We start from the raw sequence: 21,718 nt of genomic DNA on the forward strand, positions 1-21,718 counted from the left end.
TAACACTTGATGATTATCTAATCAAAATAAAAAATATGGCAGTCACACCGCGCAAAAGTGCAGCGCTGCGCAGACAACTTGCAGGTATCTCACACACACACACACACACACACACACACACACACACTGGACGCATCGCGTTCAATTCAAGCGGCAGTCTAAAACATTTTATTTAATCACCAAATGGGCAAAAGTTTACTTTTAATAAGAATAACCAATGTGGCATAGATTAGTTTGAAGTTCGGTGTTTTAAAAAACAAATAAAGGGAAAGAGAAAGCACAATCTATATAATAGCTTTCTAAATATAGCATACTTTATTAGAGCCACAGAAAGAGAGACAATTTGCTGAAAAAATGCACAATACACAATCTTCCAGCCCAGGGTGAAGTCATTATGTACAGTGCATTAACAATGATTTGGGACAAATATAATGTAATTTAATGGAAAACTATGTGAATGGTGCTCTGTGGCGTGGCAGGATTTTCTGTCGGCTGTTTAAACCTGCATCTGAAGTTTCCCGCTCTGTGCAGCGCGCAGTGTCACGTGTCAAAACAAACAGCAGAGTGGTCAGTGATTTCCGCCTCTAGAGGCCGCTCTCGCACTGTTTAATGACAGCAGACCCTTCTCAGCCGCTCCAGCATCGGACACAACCTGGAAAACTATCAGCATGGAGTTTTGCCGATAGTTCCAGCAAACAGTTATTGGTGCTGATGTAGAAGATTGTCACAACACTTCATCCTACCTTTAGAGAGCTGAAGTGTGGGGTTTGATCAGTAAGGATGGGAGGACTGGACAGTAACTGGCTCAAGCAACACATTCTAAGCCACCAAAGAAAAAACAGCTCTCTTAATTGTTTCAGAGACTGACTCTGAGGAAGAAGAGGACTCCATTGAGATCCACTGGCATCAGTACAGAGGACCGGTCCAAACATGCAGAGGGGCACATACCTGTCAGCCTAGCATGCAATTACCTGCCAACACTTGCCACATCAGTGACATTTGAGAGCTGGTTTTCCATATATGGCTGTTTTGTGTAGAGCTGCCCTTGCATCCAAAAATGTACACTGTGTCTAAGCAGCTGGCTCACAATCCCCATACTTTTCCTCTTGAATGGTTCAAGTTTGCTGAGCATTGGCAGGCTATATGGACTGCATGCTGTTCTTCTAAAGATGCATATAACTATGTGCAATTTAAAGCTGTAAATACATTGTCAATGCAAACAAAATTGTATGTGTACCCTGTTTGCACAAAGCCAGAGCAGTTTTAAATGCAAGAAAAGCACACATAATAGAACAGAATAATCAGGTGAGGGATGGTGAGTTTAGCATAATTCGTTATGTGTTCAAACAAAGTGACAGAAGTGTACAGATCACGGATGTCAGGATGCCAACACTGAAAAACCGAACCAAGTGTCAGGATCCCAACGCCGTGAGCTGAACACACATAAGAGCACGTGACAAGGTACACAGAACTGAAAGAGAGTTTCTTTCTTCATTCCAGCCATATACAGTGGAACAAATGGTCATTTCACTAGGTGTGCAGAGCATTTCATAAAAATAGTAGGGCTGCCCCCGACTAAAGATTTTTTCTGGTCGACTAGTAGTCATTCATTTGTAGCATTAGTCGACTAGGCAAGGCAAGGCAAGTTTATTTATATAGCACATTTCATACACAATGGTAATTCAAAGTGCTTTACATAAAAGAAAAATAATCATAAAAAATAATCACAACAATAAAACAAATTATTTAAAAATGTATTTAAAATGAATTTAAAACAGTTAAGAATAGAAAATGATTATACATGAAATACAGTGCAGTCAGTTTGGACGTAGCACAGTGCTCATTCAGTAAATGCACAGCTAAACAGATGAGTTTTGAGTCTGGATTTAAATGTGGCTAATGTTTCATCTGATCTCTTCTGGAAGCTTGTTCCAACTGCAGGCGGCATAATAGCTAAAATCTAATCGCACGTTTATTAATAAACCATTTAAATCATTATAATGCGCCTTTAATTGCCTACATAGCCTAATAAGCGCTCAAGCGCACGCATAAAGCTTTCCACAGCGCACCGGCAGAAGTAATGATTATGAATGTGTCAGGGAAAAACAGTAAGTAAGCTGCATTAACATTTTAATAATTCACTGATAAACCGCACCGGCAGAAGTAATGATTATGAATGTGTCAGGGAAAAACAGTAAGGAGGCTGCATTAACATTTTAATAATTTATTGATAAACTAGTGCTTTCTGTGTTTTCTTAACTGAAAATTGAGTGTTTACTATTGTCTTTTTGCATTGACACACTATTTTCCTATTTAATGCTGTAAAGTTGCTTTGACACAATCTGTATTGTTAAAAGCGTTATATAAATAAAGGTGACTTGACTTTTCGGTTTAAGAGATGAAGACGGAGACACTGACCCGTCATCTCCGCTGTAGTGGTGCGCCTTGTTTCATACGGATTACATAATCTGAGAATATTTGTTTTCTATTTGAATTGGTTTATCTGAAAGTAGACATTTCACTCTCTATAGAAATGTTTCATGTCTGTAAGGTTAGCATACACTGAGTTTCTGAGTTTCACTTGAGTTCACAGAAACCGAGACGACAGAAAGCACATCCTGTTGCTTTCATTATTTTACAGAAGCACCATGTTTTGTTGTTATTGTGAGTGCACACAAATAAACAGAGAGTGTTTACAGATTTGAAAGATGTATTACTCTTATCTGTGTGACCAAAAATGTCTGTCTGCAGTGAGCTACTGTTCAGCTCCAGACTCCGCAGACACTTGAACAGTGCACATTTCTGTAGGACAATATTAGATTGAGCGGACATGTAAAGTCACTGCTACTAACATATTTCAGATAATAAGTCATATTTGAGGTCGATGAGTGATAGGCGAGCGTTTGTACTGCATTACCATAGACCAGCCGTTAACGATCTGCGTGACCTCGCCATTGTGTGTTTTTTTTTTTTTTGTGACTAAGTGACTAATAAAATTTTGGTCGACCAAGCCTCTTCTGGTCGACTAACGGTTAGTCGGCTATTAGGAGGCAGCCCTAAAAAATAGCATTAACATTATAAGGACAGATGGTGAGTGATACAATTAATGTTTCTGTGTAATTGCTGTTTGCTTACAAAAAGACAAGAACGAGCACATGATCAGGAATTAGAAAAACCATGTGCTCAGACACAAAACAAGACATAAACTCTCAGAAGTGACAGAACTACAGCAAGAATAGAATATAATATTCCAAATTTTAGATGGATCGTCTACATTGCTGATTCATACAATTCATTTTATTTATTTCACTTTTTATTTTCCATCTTTATTTCAGTCCGTTGACTATGAGATCAACAGATCATTTGTGCTGACGGTGGTGGCACTAAATGAGGTTCTTCTGGACAAAGGCATCCGTCTGCCCCGTCAGTCCACAGCCACCGTCTCCATTCGTGTCACGGATGTCAACGAGAGCCCGTATTTCCAGCCCAACCCTAAAGTGCTCCGACTGCAGGAAGGCATGCAGGCCGAGTCTGAGATCACTGTCTTCACCGCTCAGGATCCAGACCGCTTCCAGCAGCAGAGCCTCAGGTGCACACAAACCACTGAATGAAATATCAGTCACGTGTATTTGAGGAGAATTAAAAACACATGCTGGAGAGACAGTCAAGAACTCTACGCCTCTTTTAAGAGATCATTTGGTATATTATAGATGTGTCCAACCACTCGGATTTAAGGACCAACACTAACTTTTGTATAAAACAGTAATATAAAATACATGTAATGAATATAAATCTTATGTACCCTCGATTTTAGTATATCTTAACATTTTTACGCTCTTCTTAGGTACAGCACACTGTCTGACCCTGCGAACTGGCTGAGAATCGATCCCGTAAGCGGACGGATCACAACCATCGCTGTTTTAGACAGAGAGTCTCCATTTGTTCAAGACAATATCTACACAGCTATGTTCCTCGCCATTGACAGCGGTATGTTTGCTGACTGACAAAATGACATCTGTTTTCTTGTGTTTGTGTATTTCTTTATGGGAATGAGGAGAGCCGATACACTAGATGAATTTTCAACTAGTGCTGTCAAGCAATTTAATTTAATTAATCACAGGATGTGCTGATTAATCAATCACACATCAATTTTGGCCTAGAAATGTACCCCTAGAAATACGCCTAGAAATTTTATTGAGAGCATGTTTATGAATACTCTCAATATGAAACTAAATAGGTGGAGGCAAATAACTGTCGTGATGACTGAGGGAACAGGACAAGAGAATAGTGTGATAATTTCTGAATGGAACGCATCCTCTCTCTGTCTTTGTTGTTTGAGGGACAGACAGAAAACTTTTCAAAGTCACATGTACAGTATGCTTCCTTTATATTCTAAATAAATGGATAGAAACAACCAGAATCTCTGTTAGTGCCACTTTTAAGCCTTTAACGGTGGCTTTAGTGCAGGTATTGAGCTAATAACCACGGCTTGGGTCGTTTCTGTGCATTACAAGCGTAGTCAGAGTGGAGTAAGAAAACAGCTCAACACTTAAGGGACTAAAATATCCTAAAAATACTTTTTTTTGGTAAATAAACTTATATGTATATGTTTGTCCATATGCATATAACATACACTCACCGGCCACTTTATTAGGTACACCTGTTCAATTGCTTGGTAACACAAATTGCTAATCAGCCAATCACATGGCAGCAACTCAATGCATTTAGGCATCTAGATGTGGTGAAGACGACTTGCTGAAGGTCAAACCGAGCATCAGAATGGGGAAGAAAGGGGATTTAAGTGACTTTGAACGTGGAATGGTTGTTGGCGCACCCGGTACTAGCAAGGTGTACCTAATAAAGTGGCCGGTGAGTGTATGTATGTATGCATAACCACCTGGGTAACTTTTTTTAAATACATTTTTAATAATTCAATGCATCGATGACGACTATTCCTTATAAAATCAGTGCACTTTGTGTCCATTATTCCTTCTACTGTTACATCAAGTGAACGTCCTCAAACACTGTCACCTTATCTCATGTTTTCTCTGTTTTTAATGAATGTCAAAAGATGTGACCACCTAACTGGTGGTGGATGAGGAGATGTAAAGCGCTTTTAGTGCCTAGAAAAGCGCTATATAAATGTAATGAATTATTATTATGTCCTTGCACCTTTCTCTTAGCTATTTTTGAAGAACATGAAACAAACAAAAACTCACTGGAATACTGAGATCTGCTTGGCCACTTACTGTTATTTAGAGTTCAGAAAGGATCATAAGTAGAGAGGTTTAATATTTCATTTGCATGATATGTTTTTTTATAATACACAACACTATTAATCTAAATGAGATGGTCAGAGGTGATGGTGGTTTTACAGAGAGGAGGCTTTTTGTCATGTTTTTTAGCAGAAACAATGCTCAAACCGAGCAACGCTATAAATGCAACAAATCCAAATATACCAAATATATACCAATGTTGCACATTGCTGAAAACAGTGAGAGTACTCATTGTGTTTATTATTACAGAGAAATAGGTTATTTTTGACTTTTTTCTGAGCCCATTTCATTCTTGCGGTTTGAAAAGCAAAGTTGAAGAAACGTCACAAGTGTGAGCTAAACACATCCGCTCGCTGTGACGTCATCAGTTTCTGAACACTTCTCCACATCTTCCATGAGAAGGGACTCTCTATGTCCAATAACTACGCTGTATTATGCTTGAGATAATATTACAGTGCATAATTGAATTAATTCATCTGTTGAACCCTTGTTTTTGTCATTGGAGATATATGGGTCAAAAGTGTGCGTTTCTTCAGTGCAGTATGTTCGAGTTTTCCTGCAAATGTTTTGCTACCAACACAAATGGAAAATATGTTTGTAAGAAGCTTTTAATGGAACGATGCATTTAACAACATTCACAGCATGGATCACAGTTCATGTCCATTTGAAGATTTTATAGACTTCGGTATTTCATTACCGTATTACTGTAGCGATCCAAACATGTTCCGGTTCCGTCTATGCACCTATTCCATCATGTCTGTTTTAATTGAAATATACGTCGTGCGAATAACAGCATTGATTCAGCTGTACATCTGATCATGACTGTGATGACACAATGTTCAGAGTATTTGGAAAAACAGAAGAAAATGATGTAACCAGAAATTCATAGAAGAATGAACAGAAATGTAACTATGCCTTATTCTCCCTGCTTAAGGGCGTTAAACCTATATATGGCATTTGATCAGAGACTGTAGGACCAAGTGCTGCTAAACGAGATACTATGAAATATATATTTTTAAAAAGTCCATCCTCATTTTTCTTATTGACCAATAACTCTGGACAGTTAAAATGCTCATTCAATAACATTTCTTAAGAATGGTTATTTCTAATAATAAAATGCTGGGAAGTTTGTTGTCAAGTTTTTTTCACATGTCCCATCCTCTACACTCCCGCTTTTCCATATTTTTGCTCCACTCCAGTTTCTTGAGTCTTCTTCAGGTATGAGGTGTGAACGACCAGGGTTTCATGACACTTTAACATGACCATTGTATTGAATATTTCAGCTGAATAGTGCAAACAACTCATTTGATTTAGTAATAGCTTTTAATACTAACTCGCATCAAGAAAAAGTACTGATTTTAATGGCATCATTTAAAGTAAACAAGAAATCAGAATTGACTTTTTACTTTTTTAATTCATATTCTTGGTCTTATTGAGAATGCATCTGGGCGAATCGATCCAAAGGAATCAATATTTTTGATACTGGTGTTTAAGGCTGTCAAAATGGCTGAAAAACTAAATTCGAATTTTGTATTTACATATTATCAATATTCGAATTATATTCTAATTTAAAGGGCATCATTTCAGTTAGGGGGAAAAAAGCCTTTGGCTTCTCTTCTGAGGCCACAAGAGGGAGCAACATATTACTAATGCACGTTAAAGCAATAAATAACACGACTATCTTTGAAAAAGTGCATAACATTTTAAATAAAGTTTACAAATCAAATATAATTACTTAAGTTGTTTAAACACTTAGAAACAAAACAGCATCATGTATGCATAGTTTAACACAAAGGACCGAAAACCAATCACAAAGAGTACTTTTTTCATTTAAAAGCATGAGATGAAGTGGGATGGGGAGAAATCAGCCATAAAGTTTTGAGACATGTTTTTTAAAAGTTGAACTTAAGTTACACTTTATTTTAAGGTGTCCTTGTTACAGTGTAATTATACATTTAAGTACTGAGTAATACTAATTAACTACATGTACTTACTATATGGTTAGGGTTAGGATTAGGGTTACTTCCATGTAATTATGCATAAATTATTGTTATTATAGGAGTAAGTACATGTAACGTGTGTAACAAGGACACCTTAAAATAAAGTGTTACCTTGAACTTACATTAATTTTACATGGCTTTCTAAACATGTGGCTCTCTTGTGCGAGACGCGAGTGCAGCGGTGATAGATGTCCCTATAGAAAATGCGATAAATATGCTTTCTGTGTGAATGGTTTGGTTCCAGTTTTGCCATAAATAAGATCTTCTCCGCATGATGCAATATTTTGAATGAACAACCAGCAGCACCGCATCCAGTGGGTTCAGCTGGATAGGTTAAGAAAAGCATTAAAATGCAATGACACTTACATCGTCATCACATCTTGTGTGACACTGATAAGGCTGACTGATGCACACCTAAAATTCGAATGCAACGTTTTTGCATTTTAATGTGGATTTTTATTTTAAATTCAACAAATATTCGAAATTCTGAAAAAAAAAATTGACAGCCCTGCTGGTGTTGTATCGAAAGAATCCATTCTCAAGTCTAAGTATCAATCGTAACTGAGTTTTTTACTAAAATAATAATAATAATTATTATTATTATATTTTCAATACTATACTAAATACTGCTGAGGAGAAATTTTGTTCAGCATTGACCCATATTGCAATACATATTTCACCCTCCTTATCTTGATATGCATCGTATCTTGAGTTTTCTGGCGGTTTGTTCATGCTCCTGTTCTCAGTGTTGATCATCATGAGTCTGTTTGGTCTCCAGGGATTCCTCCGGCCAGCAGCACCGGGACTCTGCAGATCCTTCTCCTGGACATAAATGATAATGCTCCAGAGGTTTTCCCGCCAGAGGTAGAGATGTGTGAAAAACCTGAGAACAACGGCATTAATATCACAGCATTGGATGCAGACATGGACCCCAACGCTGGACCCTTCTCCTTTGAGCTGCCTTTACAACCCAGCGATGTCAGGAAGAACTGGACAATCACGCGTCTCAGTGGTGAGAAAATACACAAACAGAAATACGCAGAAAACTGCATCTCATCGGCCTCTTGATCAGTTTCTACACCAGATGTGTGCAATGAGATTTTCATTCTAATGGTCACTAGCCGTCTACACTGGAAGCTCACGTCGCATCACAGCACATCTTCAGTTGATTCCACGTTCCTTTTTTGACGTACTGAAAAAGTAGTTTTTTTAGTACGTCTGAATTGATTGCTATGCATTTTATTTTTAAATCTATTTGAATGTTACATAAAAGCCAGCTTGTGGTGTTTCTGGTCTCTGGATTATTAAAATAAAATCTGTTTTTAACCATATATTTTGCATAATACTAATAATATTACTTTGCTATTCTAATTCAACTATATTACTGTTGTTGAAGTCTAGATTCTAGCTCACAACTGGTCTTTTGCTAGCAGTGGCACACCTTTGAAATGAAGAGGAAAAGTTGCGTCTCTTCAATGCAAAATAATGTTCCATTTCTCTCTGATGTTTACGTAGTTTCCGAGGTAAAGGCTTGCAGAACTTACAACATAGGAGTTTTCAGTTGGGCTCTAGGGCTGCAAAAGTGCTGCTAGGTGGTTTGCGGAGAGGTTCAGTGAAAAATAGTTTTAAACATAAAATAATACAAACAAATACAAGCTCTTATGAATTTGACATGACAGACTGGTGGTTGAAAATGACTCATATCAAAATCATATTGAAGATACTGGTCACATCGCCCACCTCTTAAGTAGTTTATCAGGGAACTGCTGAAAAGTAACTCCACAATGCTTTAATTTTGCGTTTGGAAGTCTTTGTAATGTCTAGCAGGAACAGGACGGCTGACAGTAAGCATAATGGGTGTGCAGCAGCGACAACATCTGAATCTGTTGCGATGGCAAAATAATTTTATCTGTATTTGGATAAAACAAGATGTGGGTGGGGTTTAAACCAAAAGTTTAATGTAAGTTAAATGTAATTCTGTTCCCTTCATACAAAATTTCTGTACATCCAAACTTAACTAAAACAAAAGTAAATGGTAAATAAAATGAAAAAAAAAAAAGTCCCAATATGTGCAGCATAATGAATGAGGCGTCTGCTTATTTGTATGCTTCTAGCGACCTTTTCAGGGTCATTCGTAAAAAGGAAATCAGCATGTAATGCAGGGTTCTCCAACATTTTTATCATTCGCAAGATACATTTTAAAAATGAAAGTGGACGAGACCTACCCATATTATACAATACTTAAATCTCTTTGGTATACCATGGTATAATACATGTTAAAATGTGCTGGACACGTACTAAAATAATAATAATAATAATACGTTTTATGCAGAAAAACAACAAAAAGTAGCAGCACCATGCACTTTTTGTTTGCATTAAGATTGAAATAAAAATGTTAAAAACAATGGCCGGATTTTAAACTAACAAAAATATTTATAACATGTTATCTACTGACATGTACTACATGTTCAAATAAAGTTTTGACCAAAAAAAAAAGTTTTATAAAATGACAAATCTCACATTTCAGCCTTTAAATTATTTTTTATATATAAAAGGATGATAAATTATATTTTAGCTGTTTCAAAAACAGTTCTACATAAGCTAATATGCATTCTAAAAATCTCAAAATTCTAAAAATTTGAAATTGTAAATCCACTGTCTGACAGCAGGTGGCAGATATAGAACAGCAGAAATAGAGCTGTTTCCCTGGTTACCGCTGTAAACAAAGCAGTGCTGCATTTATTAGCACTGTTTTATTAGGCATTGCAGAGTGGGAAGATTAATAGAAAAAGCCATCGAAACTTTTCTGAAAACAGCCGGTTCCTCCTTATGCATTTATATTTATACAATTAATTCATAGGTTTGGGTATCGTTTGGGTTCTTCACGATGCCGGTGCCAAATCGATACTTTTAAAATGGTAACATGCCTAAACGGTGCCTGAACCGATACTTAAAAAAAAAAAAATAATAATAATAATTTACCCAAAATAGGATGGATTGGCCATAAGTGCTATTAATCCATTTAATGTCTGTTTCATTCATACTGGCAGCCAGAGACGCCCTCACGCTGAAACTCTACATATGCGTCATAGAAGTAATGGAAATGAAGAAATGTGTTGGAAATGGCACACTAACTTACTGCTTACTACTTACTGCCCAGTTCACAGTGTATAAAGCCTACTATTAGAATAATATGTGAAACAGTATACAATAAGTAACAAAATATTTCAGAGTAGTATGCTAAGGTGTTGTCACATGACAAACACTGAACATTAATTCAGCACAGCTGTTGAGGCTGTTACCTTACAAATAAATGTGCTAACCGTTCTTTTTACAAAGACTTGTTAATAGGGGTTCATACTAGTAAACAATGCTATATTGCCCAATTGAACTCATTTAATAATTTATTAACTTTACATATTGAAAAGTACTGAATCAACACTGAGCTGTCTTTTACTGAACTTTTCTTTTCTTTTTTTGGCCAATTACACTAAGTGGAAAAAGCAATATATTCTAGTGCAAATAATGATACATTTTGTTTACACTGAAATAGCAGTATTTTCTTTAGCAACAGGCATGTAAATAATAGTTAAGTGGCAGATATTTATACTTTCGTACTCTAGTACTGTCACGATTCACTGGAACATGGAGCGAGGAGACGAGGAGTAATACATAAACTTTAATAAATAAACCAACGGGGATACAGACTAGAACATGGAATGACGTTAGACAGCGGACACTAGAAACAGGGAGACACAGGGCTTAAGTAATTGGGAGGCAAACAAGATAATTAATAACACACAGCTGAGGCATATATGTTAACACTATGTGTTTCCAGATCCCTACTATCACTACCACTCGCAAACCATGCATCACACACTGTAGGCAGCGCAATCCTAACAACTTGCGCACTTTGCCTATGTCTACTAATACACTACTTTCTTTTTCTATTGGTCTCTGGAATTGCCAGTCTGCTGTAAACAAAGCAGATTTTATTACTTCTATTACAAGTCATTCAAGACTAAACCTCATGGCCCTGACAGAGATGTAAATTATCATATTTATTAATATTATTAAATGGATGCTGCCTTATTGGGACAAAGAAAGCCCTCCCTACACCATTTTGCTAACCATACCCAATAACACTGTATTAGAAGGTTTTTATTTCCAAAAATATTTCCTTTATTTTTATTAAAAATATGTCTTTCTGATCTGATATGTGATGGGAAATGGAGAAGCACGAGTTTGGCAAAAGGTGGAGTCGAACACAGGTCAATCGCGTCAATCACTGCGTGTTTAACTCGCTATGCCACTGATACTGCAGTTAAACAGGCATCTTTTGCAGCCAGGCATTGGTGGACGGAGTTAATGTAAATAACCTCTGCCAACAAATCGGCTACTTGCTTGTAAGACACTCCATTTCTTTTTAGAGCTGCTTTACAGCGGAATTGAATTCTGTTTGCATAATTTAAATATTATTTTTATTTATATATTATATGTTATTTATATATTACTGCAATATAATTATTTAATATATTTGAAACAATCTATACTGTATAAAGCGCTATAGAGATAATGGTGATGTCATTTGGCTTGCTTAGAAACATGCCGTAGAGATTAAGGTACAATTTATGTCCTACAAATGATATTGTTTTTAGATATAGAACAATAGTTTGTTGCAGTGGCATTCCGCCCATATAAGCTGTGAATGCTCCGCATACCAAGGAGATTTGAGAGAATAATTTCACGGGATAATTCATATAAACATGATTATAAGTTGATCCCTTGTCATTTGAAATTTAAGTTAATGCTAAAAGAGTTAGGAATAAGTACGTAAAATTATTTATTTGCCAAACGGCAGTAATTTTCTTTAAATCTACCTGTTGCGGTTGCTTCCAGGCGAGCGGATTCTCCGCCGCTTTCTCGTCTCCGCTCTGTTGCTATGACTCGTCAGGATTATAGCGCGTTCTCAGTGATTTGCTGGTTCTTCGGCTGATTTCATGTGTGAGGTAAGCTGTTCACGAAGCGCTCGCCCAAGTGGAAAAATGTGCTGTTCCTGTCAGATCTCGATTGCTTCTTTGATGTCTCGTGTTTGATGCAAAACCAACTCGACTAACTCAAAAAAAAAAACCCCGCTGTAACTGTATATTTTTATGTTTTCTCAAGCAAAGAAAATTTTAAAAGTCCTCTGAAAACATATCTTCTTAAATTTTTGGTCATAGACGACATATGTTGAAGATACGTTATTGTCAACATGCCTAAGCAGTAAATTTTAAAAATGTTTATAAAAACGTGGGCTATATAAAATTTTTATAATAACAAACATCAGGAAAAGAAAGAAACAAATCCTCTGAACATTTTGAACATTAAGATGTTATTGTTCCCTTTGTTTTGCGTATGCTCGTGTCGCTTACAGTTAAAGTCCTTCTCTGATTTTATTATTGTTTGCAAGGTTGCAACGTTACTTGGCAATATTTTAAAGATATTATTTTAGGGTATTTTGCATGGTCTGTTATTGGAGTAGTGTCACCCGGGTGGGAGTTTTAACTCCTATTCACTGGGAATAAAAAAATAATTTAGCTGATGCAGAGAGACATATAGACCGGGGAATCCCCCCATCTCCCCACCCTCTGAATATTACCTATCATAACATAACTACGTGTAAATGTTATTTGGTGGTTTTTACTTAGAAAACCAGCTATATTTTTCTAGCATTCGAACAACAATAGATAAACCTGAAACGATAGAAGAAGGATTGGAGATGAATTTCATTTACAAATAAGGTAGGAAATGTGCATACTTTTAAAAATCGACACCTGCCACGGTGTTTGTTATTTGTCATCTGTGATCCCTTTTGAGTGTCCTAAAACCCGATGGGGGTGGGGTGGGGGGTTCTTATCACTCAGCATACCCGGTTAAAAAAGTCACTGCTCGCCACTGGTTTGTATATATGTACGTATAAAAGTGTTATATTTATAATTACTGTAACACAGTTCGTAGTCACGGGAAGGAGGAGGCGGGAACCGGCGAACACTTAAACACAACTTTAATAATAAAATTAACACAAAACAGTGCGACAGCTCCTCACGGACGACTGTCGCGCACAAACAGAACCAAAACACAACATAAAATCCAGGCCTAGTCCTCTCTCGTCTTTCACTGTCGCAGCTCCTCCTTTTATCCTTCCGAAGCTCCTTCGTGGGACTCGAGACTGGTGAGTGGTGCAGGTGTTGCTCATTATCAATTACTCCACCGGCCCCGCTCCGTTCCCACGGCTCTCGGCCCCGCCCCCACTCGTCACAGTATGTAATTATCAAAAATGACTTTCACAGAAATACAGCAGAACGTTGCACTTCAACCTTTTCAAGTACTGTGTATTGTGCTTGGATATATTTGTCAGCATCAAGAGGGGAGAGAGGGGAAAAAAAAAAGATCGGTCCAGTTCCCGGACACACTGCCGCTTGCTCCTCAACCGGCTGAGAGGCTCTCACTCGTGGTGCCATGCGATGGTACTGGACATCTTTGGTGGATGGCCTACCGCTCCTCCGCCTCCTGGCGGAGGGCGATGGCTCCTCCTGTTGAGGGCAGCCGGCAGCGAGTCCTCCGTTCCCTGCTCCTCCCCAATCATGGCGGACGGCAGCAGGCTCCGCCGAGGGCTCTCTGACAGCTTGTCCCTCCTTCCTCCCGGGTTTCGGCACCAATGTAACACAATTCGTAGTCACGGGAAGAAGGAGGTGGGAACCAGCGAACACTTAAACAAAACTTTAATAATAAAATAAACACAAAACAGCGCGACAGCAGAACCAAAACACAACATAAAATCCAGGCCTGGTCCTCTCTCCTCTTTCACTGTCGCAGCTCCTCCTTTTATCCTTCCGGAGCTCCTCCGTGGGACTCGAGACCGGTGAGTGGTGCAGGTGTTGCTCATTATCAATTACTCCACCGGCCTTGCTCCGTTCCCACGGCTCTCGGCCCCGCCCCCACTTGTCACAATTACTATTCCCCGCCTCCAGTTCACTCACGCGTTTGAAGATGAAACGTCGCATGGAGCGCGTTGCATTCTGGGAAACAGTATCCCATGCAGTGTCCTCAGATGCATAGATCAAATTTCAGCAAATGTAGGAGGTAATCTGGGAATTCCATGCATACAGAAAATTCACACACAACTCACAGTATACACATAGCATACTGCAATATAGTAGTTGTATGGTCGTATACCATTCCAAACACAACTTCTGTACTGATTTCAGTGTACTTGAGTTATATTTAGCAGATTCTGGCAAATATAGTACCTCATCCGGGTATTCCATGCATACAGAAAGTTTGCATGGTATGCACAGTATACATACTGGACACTGCAGAAATAGTAAGAGTAGTATGATAGTATGGCATTTCGAAAACAGCAATATAAACATTTTGAATGATGAAACAGAGACAATAAACACTCAACTGCAAAAATATATGGTTTAACTGTGTTATTCAAACCATTTCTGGTATTTTCATAATAATTAAGTTTATTTATAATCCATTGCTAATCCACATAGCCCTTTTACAGTATAAAACATATTTTCTTCCTCATTCTGTGATATGAAGCCACATCAGTTCACAAAAGGAAGTTATTTGACCGATGTTGCAGAGTAAAAACATGTTATAATGTTCTCTTTTGTTGGACAACAGGTTTAGAAACATTTCTCAATATGGACACTCGTGTTACTACAAAGATTTGTTGGAATTGTATTATTAGAGCTTTCCGACTTGCATTCACATGCATTTTCTCTGTCGGGAAATTATTTTTCACACATGGTGCCGGTGATGATGCTTCTTACGTCCGTTTCAGAGAAGCAGAGGACAAATATTTCAATCGATTGCTGAGGCATTTAAGTGGCACCAAAATAAGGCACCAAAATCTTAGCACTGGGTTTCAGTACCCAACCCTATTCACCTAAATATTTACATTTTATCTAATTTAACTGTTTTGTAATAATCAATTAATCAATGACCGAAAGCATTGTTACAGAACATTAACGTATTAATAAGCAGTAATGATAAAGCCCACTGTAACTTGAGTGTTTGTTCATCCACACTTGCAGTACCTGCACATGTGTGAACCGTCTGTGGGAGCTCCAGTGCAGTTATTTATTTGTATGGTAATGAATTAATTGTACTAACAAAGCGATTACACATATAAACATTTGAAAAACACAGTCTGCAATGACACCTCACAGTTAGCTTACCCGTAAAATCAGTAAACATTATGTGAGATAAAAATTTCGCTACAGAGCACTTTGGAACAGTCCTAACAGATTGACTTCTCTTGAAAAGTTACATTATATCAGATGCTCACTGACATGCAGATAACTACAGACACACTAAAGTAAAAAATAAATATTGCTCTACGGTGAAACCGCTAAACAGTAAAAACTGTCACAGTGTTGTGGATACTTCCAGTGTAGACACTTTCTTTAAATAATTTCTTATTTTCATACTGATTCAAGAACACAAATAACACACCTGCAGGTAAATACATATGAATAATTATAAGTATTGCTTTAATAGTGTTTACTCCATTTCCTAGGTGAATATGCACAACTCTCTCTTAAAATTGACTTTCTGGAGAGTGGAATCTATCGGATTCCCATTATAATCACAGACTCCGGTGACATGCAGCTGTCCAACACCTCGTATCTGCGAGTGAAGGTGTGTCAGTGTGATCATAACGGCGACTGCACAGATCAGGAGCGCATCATGAGCGCTGGACTCGGCACAGGAGCGATCATTACCCTCCTGCTCTGTCTCATCACCCTCCTCAGTGAGTCGCATACTGTGTGCCACATTTACAGGTCAATCTCAAGAACATGTCCAGATCATACTTCTTCCAATGTAAAGAATTGAAATGATATTTTTCTTTAAAAAATTTCATTCTCATTACTTTAATGTAAAAAGGACATATAAATGGTGAAGTATTTATACAGGATCACAATGTTTGTTCGGCCTTTAATTAGGCGACAAGCACAATAGTTGTAAAGGCACCTATTGTATCAATGTTCTTCTGTTTCTGCTCTTGAAGTCTATGGCAGCCTATGGAACTGTGCACAAGATTTATAAAATCGGAACATGTAAAAGTTGCACTTACATTTATGATAATAACAGTAAGGGCTAGAAACGAATACTTCCCGAAGGTACCTGAGAGCTTATAAGACCTTTCTTCAGATTGACCCTTTCAGAAGTCAGTGCTGATGAGGAAAACTATTCTTTTTATATTTGTAATAATAACTCTCTCTGTGTAGTCCTTGTGTTGTTGTTTGTCATGTGGATGAAAAGGAGAGATAAAGAACGGCTGGTCAAGCAGCTGCTGATCGACCCAGAGGAGGACATAAGAGACAGCATCCTGAAATATAATGAAGAGGGAGGAGGGGAGGAAGACCAGGTACTGTCCAAGAACCCTAACTCTAACTTTAGCTTGTATTGGTCTATAACAAGCTAAACGTCTTCTTAGGATTTTAATTAAAAATGTTTTGCCCACTTTTTTTGATTGTACAGTAAAGATAGACACCAGAGTGGACCCTTCAGCATTAGTATAATAAAGGAAGGCAGGTTTATTTTAAATGTCATCAGCTCTCTTCACAGTGCAGTTTAAAGGGTCATGAAACCCCTGTTTCAGCACTGGTTAGTTCTCACCACAGTTTTAAAAAACATTAAAAAAATGTGGGCATGGTGTGCTGAGGAGGGGGAAGAGGGGAGACAGACAACACACACAGCTTCGGGTTCAGACAGTTTCATTTCGCTCCCATTGAGTTAAAAACACAAATAAATGCACAGCCATTTGCACTCTGTATCGAAAACATTTATATGAACACGCTGTTGCAGCTATGATAACTTTTTAAGGCTTATTCTGCTGTGTTTATATAAGTCTTTTGACGGGTTGTGTCACAGAGCTGTAAGAACAGTTATACTCACCAAGTGAATGAATCACGTTTGTGCCGAACTATTATTACAAAGCAAAAACAAACACTCTCCTCCGATCCATGAACGTTTCTCTCAGTTATTGTGCTCGATGTCATCTCACAGTCTGAAGCGTCTGTCACAGTAAATCACATGCTGTTGTGAATAATTAAGCGAAGTGTCTTCTCATAGGATAAGAACACGCAGTCTCATGAATAATTTAATAGACACCGACGCGTCATCGATGTACTACAATCCTTTGCCACGTAACAAATTGTGACGTCAACACGATGTAGATTTTAAACCCGGAAGATGAAAATAGTGCAAAAAAGTTTAAAATTAACTAGTTTTCTCCAACAGTTACAATTATCGGATGCTAACATTGTCTTCTATGATGTGCAACACAAACACCTCTGCTAAAATCTCAGAAAAAGTAGTCTGGGGTTTCATGACCCTTTAAGACCTGTTCGGATGGTAATTGTTTCTCATGGGAACGTAAGTTTTAAATATTTACAGGGGTTAGTCAATGGTTTTATGGCTGTCTGATTCCAGAATGCCAGTGTTTTTCTCCCACCACTTGTTTAAAAATTACCTAAGTTTTTTTGACAAACATCAGGGTCATATGACAATTTAATTGACGTCTGAATACATACCTCTGAGTTTACAAGAAGAGATTAGGGATGGGCGATATGAGCTTAAAAATATATATCACGATATTTCTGGTATTTATTACGATAACGATATCAATGACGATAATTCAGGGAATCCTGGTTCTTTAGAGAAAAGTATTATCTTTCCTACTTTTACCCAAAATAGGGTGAGCATTAATGAGTACACACGTAAAGTAAAGACTGTTTAATTCATACTGGAAGCCGGAGGGCGCTCTTGCACAGAAACTCCATATATCCATAGTAGAAGTAATACTACTGACGACGCTCACATGCTAGGCTAATGAAGTACATTTATTCAGACCGATTTTTTGTGCATTGTACAGCCCTAACCAAACCAGTTACAGATTGTAAAAGGAGCTTGAGCTCCTCATTTAGCGATACAGGCTACTCCTCCTGAATTTCACGTCCGCCTTCCGCGATGTCGCACACAGAAATGTCAACAACTAGATTTTATCGTTATTATCGTGGTAAGACTAATTCTTATCATGGGGAGAATTTTTACTGGTATATCACAAACGATAAGAAATCGCCCATCCCTAGAAGAGATTAATTTAATTTACTTTTATGACCACTGCTGAGCACCGAACACTACCTTTTTGCACTTCGCTGTAATTAGCATGCATTTTAAAGATGTACACTTTTATTACTGAAATGCTGAAGGGAATTTGTTGGAACAATATTTCATCATCACTCCACCACAGTGAGTGGGAGCTGTTAAGAACAAAAAGAAGAAAGAAAAAAAAGCATGCAAACATTTGAAATGGGCCGTTATTATGGCAGCTATGCAATACAATTTTAAAATATTTATTATATACAATAAAAAATACATTAAAACATAAACTAAGCAGCTTTGTTTACTATTTCAACTATAGCACGTCTGTTTTCCTGTGTTTAAACAGGAGGCTTTATTTACAGACAATTTGCAGACAGTCATGTGCTTGACTATGTGAGTAGCATTCACAGCATCGTAGGATCACAAAACTCACTGCTCCACTGTAAATAAATCAACATCCGAATGCATGGTTTTATCACTGAGGTGCCATGGGAATGAGAAACAATTACCAACTGAATAGGGGGTTTAGTTTGAAATGGCTTTTGACCACATGTCATTTAGGGTGTAGTTATGTGTGTACCAGATGACTGCTTCCTACTTTTACCTTGGACCCCAAATTCCACCTTAACAGTGTGAAATTCATAAAATTGCAGTGGGAAGTGGTAGTGATTCAACGGATCACAAAATTCATGGCTCATGTTACGGATCATCATATTACGTTTTGTAACAGATATGATGATTTTTCAGTCAGCAATAGCTTTGCTTTCTTGAAAGTGCTGTGAGAGGTGTAGGTGTCATGTTGGGAGAACACAAGCCCTTGTAAAGCAGATCTCGGTGGCCAAGTGGACCAAAAAGCATTAGCCCAGTTGTAGTGAATCATTATTTAATGCTTGCCGCTAACCCATGTATCTGGACTGATAAACTCCATTTAAGCCTTCAGAATTTCTGATTTCACGCTGTTTCTACTTAACATTCATTTCAAAGCTATTGGAAAGTACTGCTGGGTCATTCCGTGTCAGCTCAACCAGAGGTAGGGTTGGGAATCGAAAATCGATTCCAATTCCAGAATCGGATACTTAAGGTCAGGAATCAGATACTTGTTGTCAAATAAAAATTTAGATTCCGCCTATCGATTCCTATGCGCTTTTATTTTCTTCATCTGTGAGGACCGGACCTAGCGATCTGCCAGGACCTTGCTCACTAATCTAAGCACTCCAAAGTTTGGCTACATCTGCGATCAGAAGCCAAAAAAGCTCAGTATAATATCTGTGATAGCTAAACATGTTGCAAGAGAGGTGTCACCACCAACATGACAAAGCACTTTAATTTAATAGATCGTTAAAGATAGCAAACATGATTCAAACACCAACGTGATTCTATTCCTAAATTACAATGATTCGTCTGTTTCATTCCTCAACCTTTGACGTGCAATCAATGTTGTGATCACTTGGTTCGTCCGTGCAGAGTACGATCACATCAGTGTGATTTGAACATTTAAATCTGCGTTTGCGCTGCGCTGACCTAAAGAGAGCAGCTGTCTGTCATGAATGAAACAGCTTCTCAGTCTTTTCAGCCACACAGTATCATTATTTCTGTGTTACAAACATTCAAAGCACAGAAGTACGGGGATAAAAGTTTATAGTTCAGATATAAACTCTGATGTGTAGGGTAGTGATTAAAATAGAGTAAATCACCTTTTGAAAGTAACTTGACGCTTCAAATGAAGATTTGTCGATTACATTGTTACGCCAGTAGGTGGCGAAAAGGGGCTGTTAAAATGTATTTGTCTTTGAATCATACAAGAGATTCGTTCAAGAACGCTGATTCATCCAGTAATGAAATAAGAACATCTTGAGTGAGTCATTGAATCATTCATTCATAAATTACATGTGATTTTGTTTAGTTGTCTAATGTTTTTTTCTTCAGAATCATGAGAGAACCACAACTTCCATTGGGGGGACTCAATTTATCCAGAAGCATGCAGTTCTATTTTGCACACAAACAGCTCTTAAAGAGTCCAGTTTTTATGTAGCCTGTTGATTTTTGTTCATGGTATTCAGCTGCAACTAAATTGTTTGCAAAAAAGAGACAGGATAAATGTTTGATATCATCATTTAATCACATTGGAGTCGAAACTGGGAATAAAAAAAAAAGAATCGATAAGCAGAATCCGAATTGGAATCGATAAAATTCAAACAATACACAACCCTAACCAGAGGTCCCTGGCTCAAATTTTTGATTTTGCTAATATTTCTTTCTGAAGAAAGATAAACATGTATAGTAATGAAAGCCAAAATAATAAATGTCATGGATGAATATTTACGGAGTAATCCACTATTTTGTAGAGGGGGGTCAAAATGGCAATTTTCACCTGAGATTCAGAGCCAAATTACAGGAGTGTAAAAATGACTTCAGAAAGATGGCGGCATCATAATTATTTTTACACAGAGATTTGTAGCTTTGTTAGTAAAATCTGTTGGCTTTAGCAATTTCAGTATGGCTCCAGGAGTAAATCATTAAATTGTACACATTTTCAGTGGTCAAAAACCAAACGTGGGTCACTTATAAAATATGATACTTCTTTTCTTTTAAATAGGAAAGTCTGAAGAACAAATAGTATTAAAACTAGAAATGTATCTCGTTTCCTTCTGTCAAAGCAACTGCATTGAACATACCTGTCTGAGTGCAACAATTTTCTGAAAGTTTGCATGTCTGTAATTCAAGAAGTATTAAAGGTATCGCAATATAATTTTAGATTCTAGTCTTCAATAAACTTTTCTTTTGGAATCTTAATTTTCAAGGCCCTACATTGTTCAGTCCCAGACATATGGGGATCTTAATGAGGCTCCATATACTGCATATCTGAACTCCTGGCAGCTTTCGAAGTTGTTAAAATGAACAAAATTCCTTCCTCCACATATCCCTGAAGCTGATTCCAATATAGAATCTTATATAGACTACACAGAGCAAGGTAATGTGCCTCAACTTGACCATTTTAGTGCATTTTTAGCACTCAGACAGATACACTGTAAGAAACTGACTGTGAAATTCACAGTAATTAACTGGCAACAAGTGACAAGTAGCTTACTGTAGAAAAGAACTACAGTAATTAACTGGCAGCTAGTAACAAGTAACTTACTGTAGAAGAAATAACCATATTTTCGCTGTTTTCATTTACAGTAGCAACCATGTAACTGTAAAGTAAAACTCACTAATTTGCAAGTGCAACCTTTTTTTTTTTTTTGCCTTTTTGTGCTTATTACACAGGACAGTGTA

General features: G+C 37.5%; 1 protein-coding gene across 1 annotated transcript in view; it reads left to right on the forward strand.

Moving 5' to 3' along the window:
* Positions 1-21,718, forward strand: part of LOC107731589 (cadherin-2-like) — a 65,509-nt gene that overhangs the window by 31,549 nt on the left and 12,242 nt on the right. The window contains exons 10-14 of the mRNA XM_016542712.1: positions 3,336-3,589; positions 3,845-3,987; positions 8,055-8,288; positions 15,852-16,085; positions 16,564-16,703. Coding sequence (XP_016398198.1) covers positions 3,336-3,589; positions 3,845-3,987; positions 8,055-8,288; positions 15,852-16,085; positions 16,564-16,703 — 1,005 coding nt within the window. The remainder of the gene's footprint in view (positions 1-3,335; positions 3,590-3,844; positions 3,988-8,054; positions 8,289-15,851; positions 16,086-16,563; positions 16,704-21,718) is intronic.

This window comes from Sinocyclocheilus rhinocerous, unplaced genomic scaffold (assembly GCF_001515625.1).
Source record: "Sinocyclocheilus rhinocerous isolate Xijiao unplaced genomic scaffold, SAMN03320098_v1.1 scaffold1933, whole genome shotgun sequence".
Taxonomy (NCBI): domain Eukaryota; kingdom Metazoa; phylum Chordata; class Actinopteri; order Cypriniformes; family Cyprinidae; genus Sinocyclocheilus; species Sinocyclocheilus rhinocerous.